At 39.3% G+C, this 21,580-nt stretch overlaps 1 protein-coding gene across 2 annotated transcripts in view; it reads left to right on the plus strand.

The window, feature by feature from the left end:
- The window catches only part of ACAA2 (acetyl-CoA acyltransferase 2), a 41,973-nt gene extending 21,131 nt beyond the window's left edge, over nt 1-20,842 (plus strand). For both annotated transcript variants that reach the window (XM_007197230.2, XM_057526681.1), the window contains exons 4-10: nt 3,916-4,032; nt 5,513-5,660; nt 7,758-7,933; nt 8,470-8,599; nt 11,335-11,405; nt 19,039-19,193; nt 20,422-20,842. In XM_007197230.2, the coding sequence (XP_007197292.1) occupies nt 3,916-4,032; nt 5,513-5,660; nt 7,758-7,933; nt 8,470-8,599; nt 11,335-11,405; nt 19,039-19,193; nt 20,422-20,506 (882 nt within the window). In that variant the 3' untranslated portion in view covers nt 20,507-20,842. The remainder of the gene's footprint in view (nt 1-3,915; nt 4,033-5,512; nt 5,661-7,757; nt 7,934-8,469; nt 8,600-11,334; nt 11,406-19,038; nt 19,194-20,421) is intronic.
- The last annotated feature ends 738 nt before the right edge of the window (nt 20,843-21,580 follow it).

Here is a 21,580-nt window from a genome sequence, read left to right on the forward strand (position 1 = left end):
GATGATTGGTGAAAGTGGGGTGTTAAAGTCCCCTACTATTTTTGTGTTACTGTCGATTTCCCATTTTATGGTTGTTAACATTTGCCTTGAGATACTCCTATGTTGGGTGCATAAATATTTATAATTGTTTTATCTTCTTCTTGGATTGATCCCTTGATCATTATGCAGTGTCCTTCTTTGTCTCTTGTAATAGTCTTTAATTTAAAGTCTCTTTTGTCTGGTATGAGTATTGCTAGTCCAGCTTTCTTCTGATTTCCATTTGCATGGAGTATCTTTTTCCATCCCCTCACTTTCAGTCTGTATGTGTGCCTGGGTCTGAAGTGGGACTCTTGTAGACAGCATATATACAGGTCTTGTTTTTGTATCCATTCAGCCAGTCTGTGTCTTTTGGTTGGAGCTTTTAATCCATTTACATTTAAGGTAATTATCGATATGTATGTTCCTATTACCACTTTCTTGTTTTGGGTTTGTTTTGTAGGTCTTTTCCTTCTCTTGTGTTTCCTGCCTAGAGAAATTCCTTTAGCATTTGTTGTAAAGCTGGTTTGATGGTGCTGAATTCTCTTAACTTTTGCTTATCTGTGAAGGTTTTAATTTCTCCATCGAATCTGAATGAGATCCTTGCTGAGTAGAGTAATCTTGGTTGTAGGTTTTTCCCTTTCATCACTTTAAATATGTCCTGCCACTCCCTTCTGGCTTGCAGAGTTTCTGCTGAAAGATCAGCTGTTAACCTTATGGGAATTCCGTTGTATGTTATTTGTTGCTTTCCCTTACTGCTTTTAATTTCTTTTTTTTATATTTAATTTTTGATACCTTGATTGATATGTGTCTTGGCATGTTTCTCCTTGGATTTTTCCTGTATGGGACTCTCTGTGCTTCCTGGACTTGATTGGCTATTTCCTTTCCCATGTTAGGGAAGCTTTCAACTATAATCTCTTCAAATATTTTCTCAGACCCTTTCTTTTTCTATTCTTCTTCTGGGACCCCTATAACTCGAATGTTGGTGCTTTTAATGTTGTCCCAGAGGTCTCTGAGACTGTCCTCAAGTCTTTTCATTCTTTTTTCTTTATTCTGCTCTGAGGCAGTTATTTCCACTATTTTATCTTCCTGGTCACTTACCCATTCTTCTGCCTCTGTTATTCTGCTATTGATTCCTTCTAGAGAATTTTAAATTTCATTTATTTGTGTTTGTCGTCATTGTTTGTTTGCTGTTTCGTTCTTCTAAGTCCTTGTTAAATGTTTCTTGTATTTTCTCCATTCTATTTCCAAGATTTTGAATCATCTTTGCTATCATTACTCTGAATTCTTTTTCAGGTAGGCTGCCTATTTCCTCTTCATTTGTTTGGTGTGGTGGGTTTTTACCTTGCTTCTTCATCTGCTGCATATTTCTCTGTTTTCTCATTTTGTTTAACTTACTGTGTTTGCGGTCTCCTTTTTGCAGGCTGCAGGTTCATAGTCGCTGTTGTTTTTGGTGTCTCTCCCCAGTGGGTGAGGTTGGGTCAGTGTGTTGTGTAGGCTTCCTGGTGGAGGGGACTGGTGCCTGTGTTCTGGTGGGTGGGGCTGGATCTTGTCCCTCTGGTGGGTGGGGCTGCATCCAGTGGTGTGTTTTGGGGTGTCTGTGAACTTAGTATGACTTTAGGCAGCCTCTCTGCTAATGGGTGGGGTTGTGTTCCTGTCTTGCTAGTTGTTTAGCATGGGGCATCCAGCACTGGAGCTTGCTGGCCGTTGGGTGGAGCTGGGTCTTAGTGTTGAGATGGAGATCTCTGGGAGAGTTCTCGCCGATTGATATCACGTGGGGCTGGGAGGTCTCTGGTGGTCCAGTGTCCTGGACTCGGCTCTCCCACCTCAGAGGCTCAGGCCTGACACCTGGCCAGAGCACTGAGTCCCTGCCAGCCACACGGCTCAGAAGAAAGGGAAGAAAAATAAATAAATAAATAAATAAATAATATAAAAACAAATTAAAATTTTTTTTAATTAAAAAACAAAAAAGACGAGAGCAACCAAACCAATAAACAAATCCACCAATGGTAACAAGCACTGAAAGCTAAACTAAGATAAACATAAAAATTAGAAATAAATCAGTCGCAGAAAGCAAACCCCAAGTCTACAGTTCCTCCCAAAGTCCACTGCCCCAGTTTTGGGAACATTTGTTGTCTATTCAGGTATTCCACAGATGCAGGGCTCATCAAGTTGATTGTGAAGATTTAATCCACTGCTCCTGAGGCTGCTGGGAGAAATTTCCCTTTCTCTTCTTTGTTCGCACAGCTCCTGGGGTTCAGCTTTGGATTTGGCCCCGCCTCTGCATGTAGGTCACCTTTAGGCGTCTGTTCCCTGCCCAGACAGGAGGGGGTTAAAGCAGTGGCTAATTAGGGCTCTCTTCCTCACTCAGGCCGGGGAGAGGAAGGGGTGTGGTAGTCATAACTGGAATGCCGGCCGAGCCTATGGCAGCAGAGGCTGGCATGACACTGTAACAGCCTGAGGTGTGCTGCATGTTCTCCTGGGGAAGTTGTCCCTGGATCTCAGGACCCTGTCAGTGGCGTGCTGCACAGGCTCCTGGTGGGGGTGTGAGTAGTGACTTGCGCTTGCACACAAGATTCTTGGTGACAGCGACAGCAGCATTCTCAGTTCATGTCCGTCTCTGGGATCTGAGCTCATAGCCGTGGTTCATGCCCATCTCTGGAGCTCGCTTAGGCAGTGCTCTGCCTTCTGTGGGCACATGGGGAAGGAATCCCCTCTCCTCGCACACCCCGAAACAATGGTCTCTTCTGTCTTAGGCAGTTCCAGACTTTTTCCCAGACTCCCTCCCAGCTAGCTGTGGCACACTAGCCCCCTTCAGGCTGTGTTCACACAGCCAACCCCAGTCCTCTCCCTGGGATCTGACCTCCGAAGCCCGAGTCTCAGCTCCCAGCCCCCGCCCGCCCCAGCAGGTGAGCGGACAAGCCTCTCGGGCTGGTGAGTGCTGGTCGGCACCGATCCTCTGTGCGGGACTCTCTCCTCTTTGCCCTCTGCACCCCTGTGGCTGCGCTCTCCTCCGTGGCTCCGAAGCTTCCCCCCACCTCACCCACCCCCTGTCTCCGCCATTGAAGGGGCTTCCTAGTGTGTGGAAACTTTTCCTCCTTCACAACTCCCTCCCCAAGGTGCAGGTCCCGTCCTTATTCTTTTGTCTCTGTTTTTTCTTTTTTCTTTTGCCCTACCCAGGTACATCAGGATTTTCTTGCCTTTTGGAAAGTCTGAGGTCTTCTGCCAGCGTTCAGTAGGTGTTCTGTAGGAATTGTTCCACATGTAGATGTATTTTTGATGTATTTGTGGGGAGGAAGGTGATGCCCACGTCTTACTCCTCCTCCATCTTGAAGGTCTCTCTCCTGGAGGGTTGTTCTTTGCTGTTTTTCTGAGAAATGCAAATAATAGAAAAAGTTGGAAGAATGAAACAGGTTCCTTTTTATGAGTCCTCTAGGTTAACCCAGTTCTTATAAATCTGTGGTCTCCTTCAGATTCATTCATTAATAGGGTAAATTTTACTTTTGCCTTTTTAAAGGATTTATTCTTTATTATCTGCTGGCAATCTGTACATTTATACCAGACATTAATATCTATGCTAATTTTCAAGATTTGTATTGAGTTAAGAATTACCATTCCTTGTCAAAATGTAGGTAGGATTTGTTACTTCTACACAAATGATTGAAGTCTGTTCGTTTTTTTTTCTTCTTGTATCTTGGGAATGGATATTTTAGCATTTGCTTTGCAATTACTTTACAAGTATTTCCCTTTGAGACACTGTAATGTGGAAGTTTTACTGTTAAGCGAAGGTATGTTGCTTATTAGCTTTACTATTGGTTTACTGCTTAATACATACTTTTAGGGACATACTTCTGTCACAATAAAAGGTTTCATTGTTGTCATTCATTTGTTTTTAAATAGGAAATTTGTGTTAAAGACTCTGAAATTGTCTTGTGTGGAGGAACTGAAAGCATGAGCCAGGCTCCCTTCTATGTCAGAAATATTCGTTTTGGAACTACGTTGGGATCAGATCTCAAGGTTGGAACCATTAAAATTTTTAAAGATTATTTCTTATGCTATTGTACTATAATTTTAATAACAGCATTTTGGGGTAGAGAAAAATTTTAAAACCAATTTTGTTAATAGGGGATTGGCAAAATATGAATGATTTGAAATTTGTAAACTATTTCATAGTTGTTAATTTTGACATTTTAACTCACATAAAATTAGACTTTATCTCGGCACATCTTTGGTAGTGGCATTAACACCTGGGGAGATAGAGGAAGGGAAGGAGTGGATTAAAAAGATGGGCAAAGGTTGAATTAATCTCTCTACTGAATAACTGGTAAACCAAATAATTAAATCTTTACCATGATTTATGGAAATTTTATTTCTGGAGCAATCTCCATTGAATAGATTTCTTCTTTATCGCAGAACACATTCTCCTCAAATACAGTTCATAGTGTCCCAAATCAGTCAGATAAAAAACGACCCTTTGAGAACTGCCTGAGTAGAACTGAAAAAAAGTGATAGGGACTTCCCTGGTGGGACAGTGATTAAGACTCCGCGCCCCCAATGCAGAGGGCCCAGGTTTGATCCCTGGTCAGGGAACTAGATCCCACACACATGCTGCAACTAAGAGTTCGTGTACCACAACTAAGGAGCCCACCTGCCTCAACTAAGACCTGGTGCAACCAAATAAATAAATATTAAAAGAAAAAAGAGTGATAGTATGCTGTCCTTCCCACATCAAAGGGCTGATGACATTGTATATTCTTAGGATTTCCCAGTCGTAATCATTGATTTATCCCGTTCACCCAGTTTCTCACCTTGCCTTTTTGAAAGCTGAAAGGAGTAAGACTTAGAAAATATGAGGTAATATTTGCGATACCTAATATGTTTAAGAAAACCTTTGGGAAGACAGGTCACTGACTCAAAATGTGACAAGGCAGTCTAGAAGAAACAGGTGGAGTACATTTATCAGAGGCTAACTAATTGGATAACAAATACCAACCATTACTCAAGGAGCCTATTCCAGGCTCTTTTCAACCTTGTAGTAACAGCTGATAGAACCAGCTGTTCCTACCACAGAAGGCATGGGATGGAAAAAGAGCACAACCGTATGCTTTTGTGAGGGGCTTGTAACTGCTTTACAAAGGTGGCTGCAGGGAGGTGTTGCATGAGGACCCTGTGAAGTTTCTTACAAAATGGAACCACAAGGGTTTAAGTTTTGATTGTGGGGTGAGTTCCTGTGTGTGTCACCCTGCACATTTAGCACTGTTGGCTCTCTTTAGAGCCCTGCATTTAGAGAGGAGGGTGTGTGCATTTTATTATGGTGTTGGATGGTTTTTAAAAAATGTCTCAGAACCAAATATAAATCATAATACTAAATGCTTATCAGAAAATCTAATTTTACTATTTTTATTGGGACTGTTGATTATTTAAATTTAAAGAAATGATAGCATATTACTTTCAAAAGATACGCTTTACAGATCATTTTGTTAATTTCTTTTAATAGCTGGAAGACTCTTTGTGGACAGGATTAACAGATCAGCATATCCAAATCCCAATGGCAATTACTGCAGAGAATCTTGCTGCAAAACATAAAATAAGCAGAGAAGACAGTGACAAATATGCCCTGCAGTCACAGCAGAGGTGGAAAGCTGGTCAGTGAAATCGTTTATTATAAATATCTATAGAAAAAAAACTAGGAAAGATTTTTTTTTTTTAAAGCATTTTTTTTTTTTTTTTATAGCTACTTTATTTATTTTTGGCTGTGTTGGGTCTTCGGTTTGTGCGAGGGCCCTCTCTAGTTGCGGCAAGTGGGGGCCACTCTTCATCGCGGTGCGCGGGCCCCTCACTACCGCGGCCCCTCCCGTTGCGGGGCACAGGCTCCAGACGCGCAGGCTCAGCAGTTGTGGCTCACGGGCCCAGCTGCTCCGTGGCACGTGGGATCCCCCCAGACCAGGGCCCGAACCCGCGCCCCCTGCATCAGCAGGCAGACTCTCAACCACTGCGCCACCAGGGAAGCCCCTAGGAAAGATTTTTATCATTTTAGATTATAAAGGTCATATAATATTAGTTTAAAATTATACCTTTAGAAAACCACATTTTTTCATTATTCCTTTTTTTTAATGATTAAATATTCTATAACTGCAAATTAACTGGGTGTTTCTCTTTTGAAGTATGTGAATACTACTTTAAAAGTAGTATGGTTAATTGGCCCTATCTGGACACTTGAATTTTGCCCCAAACTGGTCAGCAGAAGACTCTGAGGGCTATGATACACTCCATCAGAGATGATGGCTCACTGGGACAGCTGGGACAGAGAAGATGTCCTCCCCCGAGAGGCATATCATGTGCACAAGAAGGGGATGATATGTTTGGGAAAGACCCACTGGGTATCCTTTTATGACTCCTCTCTCCCATTCCTAATTGAGAATCCTTGCGCCTGACTCAGAGACTCAGAACTAGTCCAAGGCCCTAGATGTGGTGCCATGGTGCCCTTGTGTAACATTGCACACTGCTGGTGAGCCAGTCCAAAACGAGCAAGATGGCAGCCATCCTTTTATCAGTATGGTGAGTTGAAGAAATTTGTTAGTCCTCTGAAAAGGGTTTTGAAAACTAAACTATTATAAATGAGCAGAAACTCTTATTTAGGGGTATTAAATACTTGGAATAGTGAGGATAAAGTTCATTTTAGCATTTCAAGAGGGATAAGTCTAATGGAGCCAATCCAACTCATCCTCTGTTTTTTAGTTACACATTTAAGTGAAAGGGTATTGGTGTAGAGGTCAAGCATGATCAGCCTATTTCTATTTTTGCCACATACAGTTTTTCTGACTTCAGTCAAGTCATTTGTTCACCAAGTGTTTATTCACTGAGCTAATAATAGAGATAAAAATATTTGCCTTCCCTTTTTTCCTAACAGTGTTGTTGTGAGAACCAAATAAGGAAAGTGTTAGCCTGCTATAAAGTGATATCAAAATTAAGGTGATATTATTCCTGGCTTACTCTATTTCTGAAACTTTATATTACTGTTGTCCAGTCCAGTCAGTGGAGGTAGATGTAGGTAAGCTGTTTTACTTAGAATTGTGTCAGTAATAGCACATATAATTTCTTCAGGTTGCCTGTCATTAAATTTCAGTCATAGATTACTTGGTGACATAGACAACTTGGTAACTTTTTTTCTTATTGTGGTAAGAACACTTAACGTGGGATCTATCCTCTTAATAAAATTTTAAGTGTACAATACATTATTGTTGACTGTAGGTACAGCTTGGTAACTTTTTAATTACTTCATGTCTCACCCAGAGAAGTTAAAAAAGGGCATGAAATCCATTCAGTGCCATTACACCTGTAGGTAACAAACACTAATAGTCTAGCAGTACCTTGTAAAAAAAATCAGAAATTGTAATTTTAAAAAGGTACAGAACGCATCTGCATGGATGATAGTATATTAAATCCTCCAATAGGCAAGGTAAGTTATGTAAGTAATAAAGGCTTATATTAAAATAGGCTGAGAGGAAAGGATAGAATAGAAATTAAACTGAAATATAGGGATTTCCCTGGCAGTCCAGTGGTTAGGACTCTGCACTTCCACTGCATGGGGCACGGGTTCCACGCCTGGTTGGGGAACTAAGATCCTGCAAGCTGTGTGGCGCAGCCTAAATGAATAAATCGAAGGATATATTTGATTTCATTTTTCTGCTTTCTGTTCTTTTTTTTCCCCATTCTTATGAATAGTCTTTCTACTATTTCAGCTAATGACGCTGGTTACTTTAACAATGAGGTGGCACCAATTGAGGTGAAGACAAAGAAAGGAAAACAGACCATGCAGGTAGATGAACATGCTCGGCCCCAAACAACGCTGGAGCAGTTAAATAAACTTCCTCCAGTGTTCAAGAAAGAAGGAACCGTTACTGCAGGGAACGCATCGGTAGGTAGCACCACAGATTATCTTGAACTCTTCCTGATGTGTTCAATGCAAAATAATCATGCAGTACCTTTTAGATACCTTTCATGCTAGTCTTTGGTTATCTAGCTTAAGCTAATAATGTTCATATTCTATTAATTTGGGTTTTCATAGTCCAAAATAAAATATTTTAGCCAGGAGCCCTTATATACTTCTCCGATTTCTTAGTCTTTTCAGAATGTTAGAAGGAAATCTACCTGGTTTATTATTTTAGTTTTTCTTCCTCATGTATACAACTCATCAGATTTCTTCTTACATCTACCCACATCTGGATATAAGCTTTTTCTTGACCTTCTTTCCTATTTTCCCTTAGTGAGGTTGTATTCTGTGCCTAAAACAATCTCTTTAATCCAGCAGTGTGCGCCACTAATACTACTTGTATCCCAAATCATGGCACTGCTTCCTATGTATTGCCATAATCCTGATACCACTCCATTAGTTCAAACCTTGATTAACTATATTCTTTTACCCTCTAGCTAACATCTGTTTTTGTTTCCAAGGGGATTTCTGATGGTGCTGGAGCTGTTATCATAGCTAGTGAAGATGCTGTTAAAAAACATAACTTCACACCACTGGCAAGAATTGTGGGCTATTTTGTGTCTGGATGTGATCCCGCTATCATGGGTATTGGTAAGTTTGTAGTGAAACAAACTGGTTCTGTTACATTTCTGAAGATAAGGCTTCTTTGGCATTCAGATTCCTGAAACAGTAGCCAAATCAAGGGCACTTGTAGAGAAAAGGAGATTGTTAATCAATCATTTAAACAACTTATCTTTATGAAAAACTGTGCCAGGCATAATAGGAAGACCAAGACCATGTAAACTCCTTGTGGGCAGTAATCGTGTCCTGTTGTCCATTTAAGATACATAAAATTAACACATGGTAAACAACATTAGAAGGATTACGAGGTACTGATAAGATAGAAGAAAACGTGAGATGGAAAAATCATGGGGTGAAATAGAGAAGATACACACCCCACTGGGTGTTTTACACATGGTCCTTAATATATCTCATTTAATCTTCCCACAACTCTAGTAACTGCCTTGGAAGTCTTTTTTTTTTTTCTTTATTACAGCCTTAAAAGCTTACTAGCTTTCAGCTACCCGCTGTCAGCAAAATATAACTTTTGTCTTAGAAATGGAAGGTAGCTTGAAAAATTAAATATCTGTATGTTGGTATGGCATTTATCATTTTGGTATCTAAGGCAGTGGTTCCCAACCCCAAATGATGATCAGAATCTACCCATAACCCTACCCCACCCCAAGGTTTTGTTTCAGTAGGTCCAGAGTGGAGCCTAGGAATGTGGGTTTTTTTCAGTGTACCTTGATTGTTTTGATGATCAACCATATTTATTTGATATAAATAAGTAGTTATTTTATAGTTTTCAGTTTAACCTCATTTAAGAGGTTCTGATACATTTTGACATAGTTAATGAGCACAAAAATGTAGTTTTTCTTCCTTCTATTTCAGGGCCTGAATGTTTGCCCTGTAGTACAATAAATGCCATTGAAATGCCTCTTCAGCCGGGGCAGCTCTTGCTTTATCTGTTATAGGGCTTCATTTGTAGAAAGGATTCCAGTGCTTCAAAAGAAGTGAGTTAAAAACCAGCTCAAAGCACTTCTGATGAGACACTTATAGCCCCCAAAGGTACCCAAGGTTACACAGCTGTTAGTGGTAGGAGCTAGCACTAGGAATAAAGTGTCCTTTTCCCAACAAGAATACTCTACCTTCCTGAGTCCCAGTAAATAGCAGAGTGGTATGGAAACAGTCCTTTAAAAATTAGCTTGTGGTCTAGCATATTGTTACAATTGAGTGTAATGATTCTAAGTTAATATAAACACATTTAGTCATGCTGACTGTGGTTATGAAGACATGGAAGTATGTACAATGGTTTTACACCCTCAGCTTTTAGTTCTGTGTGCCTTTCACCCCTGTAGGATACTTCATCTCCTGACCATGCTGGATAACTGATGCTCTTCTATCGACTACCCATCCCATTTTCATGTCTTAGAGATACAAAGAGAATCTGGAATTAGATTCTGTATTAAATCAGTAGCCAGTATAGAACTGATGCTTTAAATCGAAAAGTGTTAATTGCATGGCCCTACCAATCAGCAGACTGTTGTCCAAGAAACTTTTTAACTAGGTGACAAAATTAATTACATTATATTTAGATTGTGTTATGCTTTTCTTATAAAGACTGATTTCCCATTTTACCTTAGGTATGTTTGTGAAACTTGATACAGAATATTTGACTACTTGAATTCAACAAAACACACCACGTATTTTTCTTTTTCGACATTTATGGCAATTTTATTCTCTAAGAACAGATGGAGAAGTAGATAATCATCCCTAGCCAGATTTTTTTTTTTGGAAAGAAATATCAATTTACTTAAAAATTATGAGCAGTATTAAACTGTCATTAGTGATCATCAGAAATCTGGGCGCTAAAGTTTATTTCAAAAGCTTTTTAAGGTGGATTTGCGTTTATTCAGTGGGGGTTATGTTTTATTTAAAATATCTGCTTACCCTTGGAGTTATAAACGTCTCCTTGCTTCAGATATCTTTTCCCTAAAGTGCCTAGTAGCTTCCTATCTTACTATGCCCATATGGAGGTACTACTGCTGTTTCTTGCCTTTTGTCCAGATGGGCCTGAAAATTCAGAGTGTAGCCACAGTCACTTCTATACTGGGAATACATATGATTTGTATCCCAGGAGAGCGCTCAGTCTGCCTTACCATTTGGTATTAAGAATGATCTATACATGGGAATTCCCTGGTGCTCCTGTGGTTAGGACTTGGCGCTTTCACTGCTGTGGCCCGGGTTCAATCCCTGGTTGGGGAACTAATATCCCACAGGCTGCACAAAGCGGCCAAAAATTTTTTGAAATAAAAACTAAAATTAAAAAAATAAAATACATTTTTAAAAAAAGAGCAAAAAAACACCTATGTGTGTATGTACATAGATGTGTGTATAAATTTGTGGAACCAATGAGCTTCGATCTCTCAATATTACCATGAGGGAAATAGGAGTTCATTAATAAAGGAAGACTTTCTAGGGAAAAAAAAAAAAAAAGAATGATCTATACAAAACCCCATATGACTCCTTTGGCTGTTTGAACTCTTAAAGTCACTTATGGTAGAACTTTTCATGTTAAGTCTCTCATCTACAACGTGCATAAACAGCTTTTCACCCTGGTCCCATTTCCTGTTTCTTTATTGTCATATCATTTAGTATTGTGTGCTATCAGGGTGGCAAGAGTTTCAGCCACTAACTGTCACTTTATTTCCTCCTTACTTACCTGTTTAGTAAAGAAGGAGAAATTTGATACTTATAAGATGAAATTGGGTTTTGTTCTTATATAGGTCCTGTCCCTGCTATCAGTGGGGCACTGAAGAAAACAGGACTCAGTCTTAAGGATATGGATTTGGTAGAAGTAAGTGTTCTACTTTTTTTACAGCACAAATAAACCACCAGCTTCTATTGCATAAATGGCTTTAGTTTGATTTTTATAGCTCTTTTTGTTTTAGTACCATTAAACTTTCCAAATGATGTGAATCTAAATAAGTATTACTTTCATTACATGCCTGTGTTGGCATATAATCAGGCCATACCTGATTAAAATGCCTTATTTATATTTGAATAATTAAAAGAGCCTGATTTCTTCTACTAAAGTATAAACTCTTAGAAACTTTTTATGACATCGTAAGATTCTACTACATTTTAGACTATTAATGTTCCTGTTGAATTGAATTGAATGTTATATAAGGTGGGTGAGAAATAAGTAACTTTAACCTTATTTTATGGATTAAAGTGAAAAAATACAGGTAAAAAATTGACCTAATAGAAAAACAATAATCTGATCCCAAACCTAAAAGATTCTTGCACTTCTGTCAAGTTAACAGCCACCCCCATCACCCAAACTTACCTTTGGCTTTTACACCATAGTGTGGCTTGATTTGGAATGCATCTATCCTAATTTTTGGCATTGGAAACTTAAATTTATTGGAAGAGTGATTTGTTTAATGTTAGTTTAAAACAAAGGCATCTTAAATATTTAGTACAATTAAAAGAAAGGATTAAGAAAATGCTTAAAGATGGATTATATACATTCTACATTTGGGGAGTATTTGAAAATTTTAGGTAATTAAGCTACTTGATATTGGGAAATAACTAATATAACAAAGGAAATCTCTCTATTTAAACTGATAGAGAAAGGGCCTTTTCACTCTAGGCACATGTGTGATGTCCTCTGTGGTAATCTCTTACCAAGTAACTGGTTTCAGACGAATGGTTTATCCTTAAATCTCTTCTTCCATTCTTTGGTGGTCATAGCTCAGAGCTTCAAAGGGGGCTGCTTAATTACCATATTTGTATTAGCAAATAAGTACCATTAAATTTCTGACCTTAGATTTCACACTTAAAACCCTTGAAATATGTCAGCTCCGCAGAGCTGTTCATCACCATTTATAGATGTATAAACACTCAAGGACATAGCTCTCAACACCCTGACATGATTGTCTTCGGGTCTTCTGATGATCGTGAGGTCATTTTTCCTAGGTTCCAAAGCCTAGTTTCACAACATATTCTAGGTTTCTTAGTACCTCCTTAAGCATGACTATATAAAATGGAAAAATAATGTTGGATGTAAGGACAAAAAAAGGACCATCTTGGGAGAGGACAAAATATAGTAGAAAAGAACACAAGGCTGGATTTTTATCCCAACCCTGGAAAAGTTACCTTTTTAAAAATCAGTTTCCTTATCTATAAAATTCCCTAGCTAAGATCATATGAAAATATAGTGCTATAAACATGAAATAAGGTAATTCTCATAGCCAGCCTTGGTAGTATAGTCATTCTCACAATGTTGATTCTGCCAATCCAAGAACATGATATATCTTTCCATCTGTTTGTATCATCTTTAATTTCTTTCATCAGTGTCTTATACTTTTCTGCATACAGATCTTTTGTCTCCTTAGGTAGGTTTATTCCTAGGTATTTTATTCTTTTCGTTGAAATGGTAAATGGGAGCGTTTCCTTAATTTCTCTTTCAGATTTTTTGTCGTTAGTGTATAGAAATGCAAGAGATTTCTATGCATTAATTTTGTTTCCTGCTACTTTACCAAATTCATTGATTAGCTCTAGTAGTTTTCTAGTAGCATCTTTGGGATTCTCTATGTATAGTATCATGCCATCTGCAAACAGTGACAGTTTTACTTCTTCTTTTCCGATTTGGATTCATTTTATTTCTTTTTCTTCTCTCATCTCTGTGACTAAAACTTCCAAAACTATGTTGAATGATAGCGGAGAGAGTGAGCAACCTTGTCTTCTTCCTGATCTTAGAGGAAATGGTTTCAGTTTTTCACCAGTGAGAACGATGTTGGCTGTGGGTTTGTCATATATGGCCTTTATTATGTTGAGGTAAGTTCCCTCTATGCCTACTTTCTGGAGGGTTTTTATCATAAATGGGTATTGAATTTTGTCTAAAGTTTTTTCTACATCTATTGAGAGGATCATACGGTTTTTCTCCTTCAATTTGTTAATATGGTGTATCACATTGATTGATTTGCATATATTGAATCCTTGCATTCCTGGGATAAACCCCACTTGATCATGGTGTATGATCCTTTTAATGTGCTGTTGGATTCTGTTTGCTAGTATTTTGTTGAGGATTTTTGCATCTGTGTTCATCAGTGATACTGGTCTGTAGTTTTCTTTTTTTGTGACATCTTTGGTTTTGGTATCAAGGTGATGGTAGCCTCGTAGAATGAGTTTGGGAGTGTTCCTTCCTCTATATTTTGGAAGAGTTTGAGAAAGATAGGTGTTAGCTCTTCTCTAAATGTTTGATAGAATTCACCTATGAAGCCATCTGGTCCTGGGCTTTTGATTGTTGGGAGATTTTTAATCACAGTTTCAATTTCAGTGCTTGTGATTGGTCTGTTTATATTTTCTGTTTCTTCCTGGTTCAGTCTCTGGAGGTTGTGCTTTTCTAAGAATGTGTCCATTCCTTCCAGGTTGTCCATTTTATTGGCATATAGTTGCTTGTAGTAATCTCCATGATCCTTTGTATTTCTGCAGTGTCAGTTGTTATTTCTCCTTTTTCATTTCTAATTCTATTAATTTGAGTCTTCTCCCTTTTTTGCTTGATGAGTCTGGCTAGTGGTTTATCAATTTTGTTTATCTTCTCAAAGAACCAGCTTTTAGTTTTATTGATCTTAGCTATTGTTTCCTTCTTTTCTTTTTCATTTATTTCTGATCTGATCTTTATGATTTCTTTCCTTCTGCTATCTTTGGGGGTTTTTTGTTCTTCTTTCTCTAACTGCTTTAGGTGTAAGGTTAGGTTGTTTATTTGAGATGTTTCTTGTTTCTTGAGGTAGGGTTGTATTGCTATACTTCCCTCTTAGAACTGCTTTTGCTGCCTCCCATTGGTTTTAGGTCGTCGTGTTTTCATTGTCATTTGTTCCTAGGTATTTTTTGATTTCCTCTTTGATTTCTTCAGTGATCTCTTGGTTATTTAGTAGTGTATTGTTTAGCCTCCATGTGTTTGTATTTTTTACAGATTTTTTCCTGTAATTGATATCTAGTCTCATAGCGTTGTGGTTGGAAAAGATACTTGATACGATTTCAATTTTCTTAAGTTTATCAAGGCTTGATTTGTGACCCAAGATATGATCTATCCTGGAGAATGTTCCATGAGCACTTGAGAAAAACGTGTATTCTGTTGTTTTGGGATGGAGTGTCCTATAAATATCAATTAAGTCTATCTGGTCTAGTGTGTCTTTTAAAGCTTTTGTTTCCTTATTTATTTTCATTTTGGATGATCTGTCCATTGGTGAAAGTGGGATGTTAAAGTCCCCTAGTATGATTGTATTACTGTCGATTTCCCCTTTTATGGCTGTTAGCATTTGCCTTAAGTACTGAGGTGCTCCTATGTTGGGTGCATAAATATTTACAATTGTTATATCTTCTTCTTGGATTGATCCCTTGATCATTATGTAGTGTCCTTCTTTGTCTCCTGTAATAGACTTTATTTTAAAGTCTATTTTGTCTGACATGAAAATTGCTACTCCAGCTTTCTTTTGATTTCCATTTGAATGGAATATCTTTTTCCATCCCCTCACTTTCAGTGTGTATGAGTCCCTAGGTCTGAAGTGGGTCTCTTATAGACAGCATATATACAGGTCTTGGTTTTGTATCCATTCAGCCAATCTATGTCTTTTGGTTGGAGTATTTAATCCATTTACATTTAAGGTAGTTATCGATATGTGTGTTCCTATTACCATTTTCTTAATTGCTTTGGGTTTGTTATTGTAGGTCATTTCCTTCTCTTGTGTTTCCTGCCTAGAGAAGTTCCTTAAGGATTTGTTGTAAAGCTGGTTTGATGGTGCTGAATTCTCTTAGCTTTTGCTTGTCTGTAAAGGTTTAAATTTCTCCATCGAATCTGAATGAGATCATTGCTGGGTAGAGTAATCTTGGTTGTAGGCTTTTCCCTTTCATCGCTTTAAATATGTCCTGCCACTCCCTTGTGGCTTGCAGAGTTTCTGCTGAAAGATCAGCTTTTAATTTTATGGGGATTCCCTTGAATGTTATTTGTTGCTTTTCCCTTGCTGCTTTTAATATTTTTTCTTTGTATTTAATTTTTAATAGTTTGATTAATATATGTCTTGGCATGTTTCTCCTTGGATTTATCCTGTATGGGACTCTCTGTGCTTCCTGGACTTGATTGACTATTTCCTTTCCCATATTAGGGAAGTTTTCAACTATAATCTCTTCAAATATTTTCTCAGTCCCTTTCTTTTTCTCTTCTTCTTCTGGGACCCCTATGATTTGAATGTTGGTGCGTTTAATGTTGTCCTAGAGGTCTCTGAGACTGTCCTCAATTCTTTTCATTCTTTTTTCTTTATTCTGCTCTGCAGTAGTTATTTCCACCATTTTATCTTCCAGGTCACTTATCCGTTCTTCTGCCTCAGTTATTCTGCTATTGATTCCTTCTAGAGAATTTTTAATTTCATTTATTGTGTTGTTCATCATTGTTTGTTTGCTCTTTAGTTCTTCTACTTCCTTGTTAAACATTTCTTGTATTTTCTCCATTCTCTTTCCAAGATTTTAGATCATCTTTACTATCATTACTCTGAATTATTTTTCAGGTAGACTGCCTATTTCCTCTTCATTTGTTTGGTCTGGTGGATTTTTACCTTGCTCCTTCATCTGCTGTGTGTTTCTTTGTCTTTTCATTTTGCTTAACTTACTGTGTTTGGGGTCTCCTGTTTGTAGGCTGCAGGTTCATAGTTCCCTTTGTTTTTGGTGTCTGCCCCCAGTGGCTAAGGTTGGTTCAGTGGTTGTGTAGGCTTCCTGGTGGAGGGAACTCGTGCCTGTGTTCTGGTGGATGAGGCTGGATCTTGTCTTTCTGGTGGGCAGGACACGTCTGGTGGTGTGTTTTGGGGTCTGTAGACTTATTATGATTTTAGGCAGCCTCTCTGCTAATGGGCGTGGTTTTGTTACTGTCTTGCTAGTTGTTTGGCCTAGGGTGTCCAGCACTGTAGCTTGCTGTTCATTGAGTGGAGCTGGGTCTTAACGTTGAGATGGAGATATCTGAGAGAGCTTTCGCCGTTTGATATTACGTGGGGCCGGGAGGTCTTTGGTGGGCCAATGTCCTCAACTCGGTTCTCCCATCTCAGAGGCTCAGACCTGACACCCGTCTGGAGCACCAAAACTCTGTCAGCCACCCAGCTGAGAAGAAAATGGAGGAAAAAAAGAAAGAAAGAAAAAGCGAGAGTGAGAGCGAGAGAGAGTGAGAGAGAGAGAGAGAGGGAGGGAGGGAGGGAAAAGAGAGAGAGAGAGAGAGAGAGGAAGGAAGGAAGGAAGAAAAAAATACAATAAAATAAAGTTATTAAAGTAAAAAAATTTTTTAATTACTAAAAATAAAAAAATTTTTAAGTAGTTTAAAAAGAAAAAGAAACAGAGAGCAACAAAACCAAAAAACAAATCCACCAATGATAACAAGTGCTAAAAACTATACAAAACAAACAAAACAAAACAGACAGACAGAAAGAACCCTCGGACAAATGGTAGAAGCAAAGCTATACAGACAAAATCACACAAAGAAGCATATACATACATGCTAACAAAAGGAGAAAAAGGAAATATATATTTTAAAAAAAGGAAAAGAGCAACCAAATCAAGAAGCAAATCTCCCAATGATAATAAGCTCTAAATACTAAACTAAGATAAACATAAAACCAGAAACAAATTAGATGCAGAAAGCAAACCCAAAGTCTACAGTTGATCCCAAAGTACACCGCCTCAATTTTGGGATGTTTCGTTGTCTATTCAGGTATTCCACAGTTGCAGGGTACATCAGTTTAATTGTGGAGATTTAATCCACTGCTCCTGAGGCTGCTGGGATAGATTTCCCTTTCTCTTCTTTGTTTGCACAGCTCCTGGAGTTCAGCTTTGGATTTGGCCACGCCTCTGTGTGTAGGTTGCCTGAGGGCGTCTGTTCCCCCGCCCAGACAGGACAGGGTTAAAGTAGCAGCTGATTAGGGGGCTCTGGCTCACTGAGGCCAAGGGGAGGGAGGGGTACGGAATGCGGGGTGAGCCTGCGGTGGCAGAGGCCAGCATGACGTTGTAATAGCCTGAGGCACAACATGTGTTCTCCTGGAGAAGTTGTCCCTGGATCACAGGACCCTGGGAGTGGCGGGCTGCACAGGCTCCCAGGAGGGGAGATGTGGATAGTGACCTGTTTCTGCACACAGGCTTCTTGGTGGCTGCATCAGCAGCCTTAGCATCTCATGCCCGTCTCTGGGGTCCACGCTGATAGCTGTGGCTTGTGCCCATGTCTGGAGCTCATTTAGGCAGTGCTCTGAATCCCCTCTCCTCACGCACCCCGAAACAATGCTCTCTTGCCTCTTAGGCAGTTCCAGACTTTTTCCTGGACTCCCTCCCAGCTAGCTGTGGTGCACTAGCCCCCTTCAGGCTGTGTTCACACAGCCAACCCCAGTCCTCTCCCTGGGATCTGACCTCCGAAGCCCGAGCCTCAGCACTCAGCCCCCACCCCCCACCCGCCCCAGCAGGTGAGCAGACAGGCCTCTCAGGCTGGTGAGAGCTGGTTGGCACCCATCCTCTGTGCGGGAATCTCTCCGTTTTGCCCTCTGCACCCCTGTTGCTATGCTCTCCTCCACGGCTCTGAAGCTTTCCCCCCACCCATCCCCAGTCTCTGCCAGTGAAGGGTCTTCCTAGTGTGTGGAAACTTTTCCTCCTTCACAGCTCCCTCCCAGAGGTGCAGGTCCCAACCCTATTCTTTTGTCTCTGTTTTTTCTTTTTTCTTTTGCCCTACCCAGGTACGTGGGGATTTTCTTGCCTTTTGGGAAGTCTGAGGTCTTCTGCCAGCATTCAGTAGGTGTTCTGTAGGAGCTGTTCCACATGTAGATGTATTTTTGATGTATTTGTGGGGAGGAAGGTGATGTCCATGTCTTACTCCTCCACCATCTTGAAGCTGTCCCCCCTGACGGTTTATTCTTTATTGTCTATCAGTTTCTTGGAAGTGTGGCTAGTAGTACTGAATAGTAGTAATAATAATAGCAACTATTTATTGAATACTTGCTTGTGCCGGATAATACACTGAACACTTAATACCCACGATTTCACTTAACCTTAACGATAACTCTTAAGACGATACGACAGTCATATTTTACCACTGAAGAAATTTGAGTGTCAGGAGAGTTTAAAGAACATCCATATAGCCAAGATTTGAACTGTCCATCTAGCTCCAGAACCTGTGGGCTTTCTACAGTATCCTACTGCCTCTAGTCCAGTATCCATTTATAGTATCACTGAGGATTTCTTTTCTCTAAGGGATACATTACACTTAAAGTATCACTTAGTAAATATACCCATTTTCAAACCTGTTATCTTTACAAAGAATGATTGAAGATAAATTAAAATAACCTTGCAATGTAATTTAAGTAGAAAAAAAAACAGGATAATTAGCCATTGACAGGACTGGACAGTTCTCAGTTAGAAATAAGTTTGTGAATAAGGATTTTTATTAGTGTTTTGATTGTTTTAAGGTGAATGAAGCTTTTGCTCCCCAGTACTTGGCAGTTGAAAAGAGTTTGGATCTTGACCCAAGTAAAACCAACGTGAATGGAGGGGCCATTGCTTTGGGTCACCCATTAGGGGGATCTGGATCAAGAATTACTGCACACCTGGTTCATGAATTAAGGTACGTGCTAGAAATTGTTGCTTTTCAGATTTGCCATCTTTTGTGTAAATGCATGAATTTAGGTTTCCCCAGAACAATCCAACGTTTTTCATTCTTCTTCGTACCGCCTCGCACTGCTTCTCACCAGGAACAGGTTATTTGGGTACCGCTTTTTCAGTAGCCCTTATAGATGACTCAGTTGACTTGTTGGTGCCTCTGCTCTTGGGATGCTCGCTTTTACTCACATTTGCAGTGCAGCCACTCAGCACATGTTCACTGAGGGCCTAGCATACATCTGGCCCCATCCCTGGTGCTGGTGCAGAGCAGCGAGCCCGTGATGAGACCCTGGTTCTCATGGCACTTGCATTCTAGTGCCAGTTATAGGAGTAAGACACTATTATTTAAGAAAACAAAATACTGATCTAGGTGCTGTCATTTAAGAAACCTAAGCAAACTGACAGTTTGGGTCTGAGCTAAGTTTTTCCTTCATTGTTTCCAGGGTTCCAGGAGGAGCCTTCTATGTGTTTGATACTTTTCAGTTTTAATAGAAGAGCTCCTCCTTCTGTACAGTGTATTTTGGATCATTTTGCTCTGTTAGTAGGGAAATTGCAAACAAAACCAAATATGTCAGGGCAGAAAATCACTCTGCCTCCCTGTGAAGTTAAGGTAAATGGGACTTCTATTTCACTTAATGATTGAGATGAAATGAGTGATTGATGTGCACAAAAAATAATTCCTTGATGGTTTCTCAAGTTTATTCTATCAGGACTGAAGAATTAGAGCAGATGGTACTTTAAAGGTGTCTGATTTTTATGAAAGGAACATGAAATGTTTCTAAATTATCTGACCTTTCATATGGACAAACTTCAGTAATTATACTTATTCTAAGGTTCATAAAAATCTAAAACAAATAAATCAAAGGGGCTGAGTATTGACTCCCCCTTCTTCAACTTCCAGTTTATCCCAATTACCTCCTGTCCTCACTCCTTCCTCACAGCAGCCTAAGCTTTTATATTTGTTTCAGCCTCCCTCTTCTGTGTTACTACTTTTTTTTTTAAATAAGAATATTCAGCTTTCCAAATTCTTTCTCCTCTTTTCTCCAATATTGAGGACTGGAGAAAAGATTGAGCTGATGAGCTGAACAAGAATGAATAATGCAAATGTGACCATTATAAATACTGTTTACTTAATTATCTAATTCTGTACATTCTTTATTCAAGTAGATTTCAGCCACTGCTTTCTTTCTTAGGCGTCGGGGTGGAAAATACGCTGTAGGATCGGCCTGCATTGGAGGGGGCCAAGGAATTGCAGTCATCATTGAGAACACAGCTTGAGGAGAGCAGGGAGCCTGCCCTGGTCCACGCTCACATGACTTGGCCAGGCCACAGTATGCCAGGTGACCTTCAGAGAAGCTGTGAAGGTCATGCCATGCCCTGCACTGAGAGTGATTGAGTTTGGTCAAGGAATGGTGAGGCAAAGATGCATTTATCATGAACAAGAGCCCGTGCCAGAATAAATTCTCTCAAATTTGTACCAAATATGCTGCATTTCTGAACTAAAATCCAACTATAGAAGGCCTTAAACAGAATTGTATCCTTGCCTAATAACCACCGCTTATGTCTTAGATAATATGATTGCAGGGAAATTGAATAAATTCTGCCTTAACTTCAGCTAATCCTTTCCTATCGTTTCTTGTATTTTTCTAAATTTTTAATTAAGGTAAAATACATATAACATAAAATTTACCATCTTAATCATTTTTAAGCCTATAGTTTAGTGGCATTAAATACATTCACATTGTTATGCAACCATCACCACAGTGCATCTCCAGAATTCTTTTCATCTTGCAGAACTGAAATTCTACACCCATTAAACAACTCCCCATTCCTCCCTCTCTGCAGCCCTTGGCAACCACCTTCTGCTTTATGTCTCTATGCAGCTGACTCCGACAGGTCCTTCATATAAGTGGAATCATACAGCATTTGTCCTTTTGTGCCTGGCTTATTGCACTTAGCATAATGTTCTCAAGTTCATCCATGTTTTATCATGTGTCAGAATTTTCTTCTTTTTTAAGGCTGAATAATATTCCATTATAGATAGATAGATAGATACCACATTTTGTTTTTTCTCTCATCTGTTGATGGACATTTGGGTTGCTGCCACCTCTTGGCTATTATGAGTAATGCTGCTCTAAACATGCGTGTACAGATATGTATTCATGGCCTTGCTTTCAGTTCTTTCAGGTATATACTGAGAAGTGGAATTCCTGAATCATATGATAATTCTGTTTTTAATATTTCAAGGAATTGCCATACTGTTTTCCGTAGCACCTATACTATTTTACACTCCCACCATTATTGCACAAGGGTTTAAATTTTTCCACATCCTCACCAATACTTGCTGTTTTC

Source organism: Balaenoptera acutorostrata, chromosome 13 (assembly GCF_949987535.1).
Source record: "Balaenoptera acutorostrata chromosome 13, mBalAcu1.1, whole genome shotgun sequence".
NCBI classification, from domain to species: Eukaryota; Metazoa; Chordata; class Mammalia; order Artiodactyla; family Balaenopteridae; genus Balaenoptera; species Balaenoptera acutorostrata.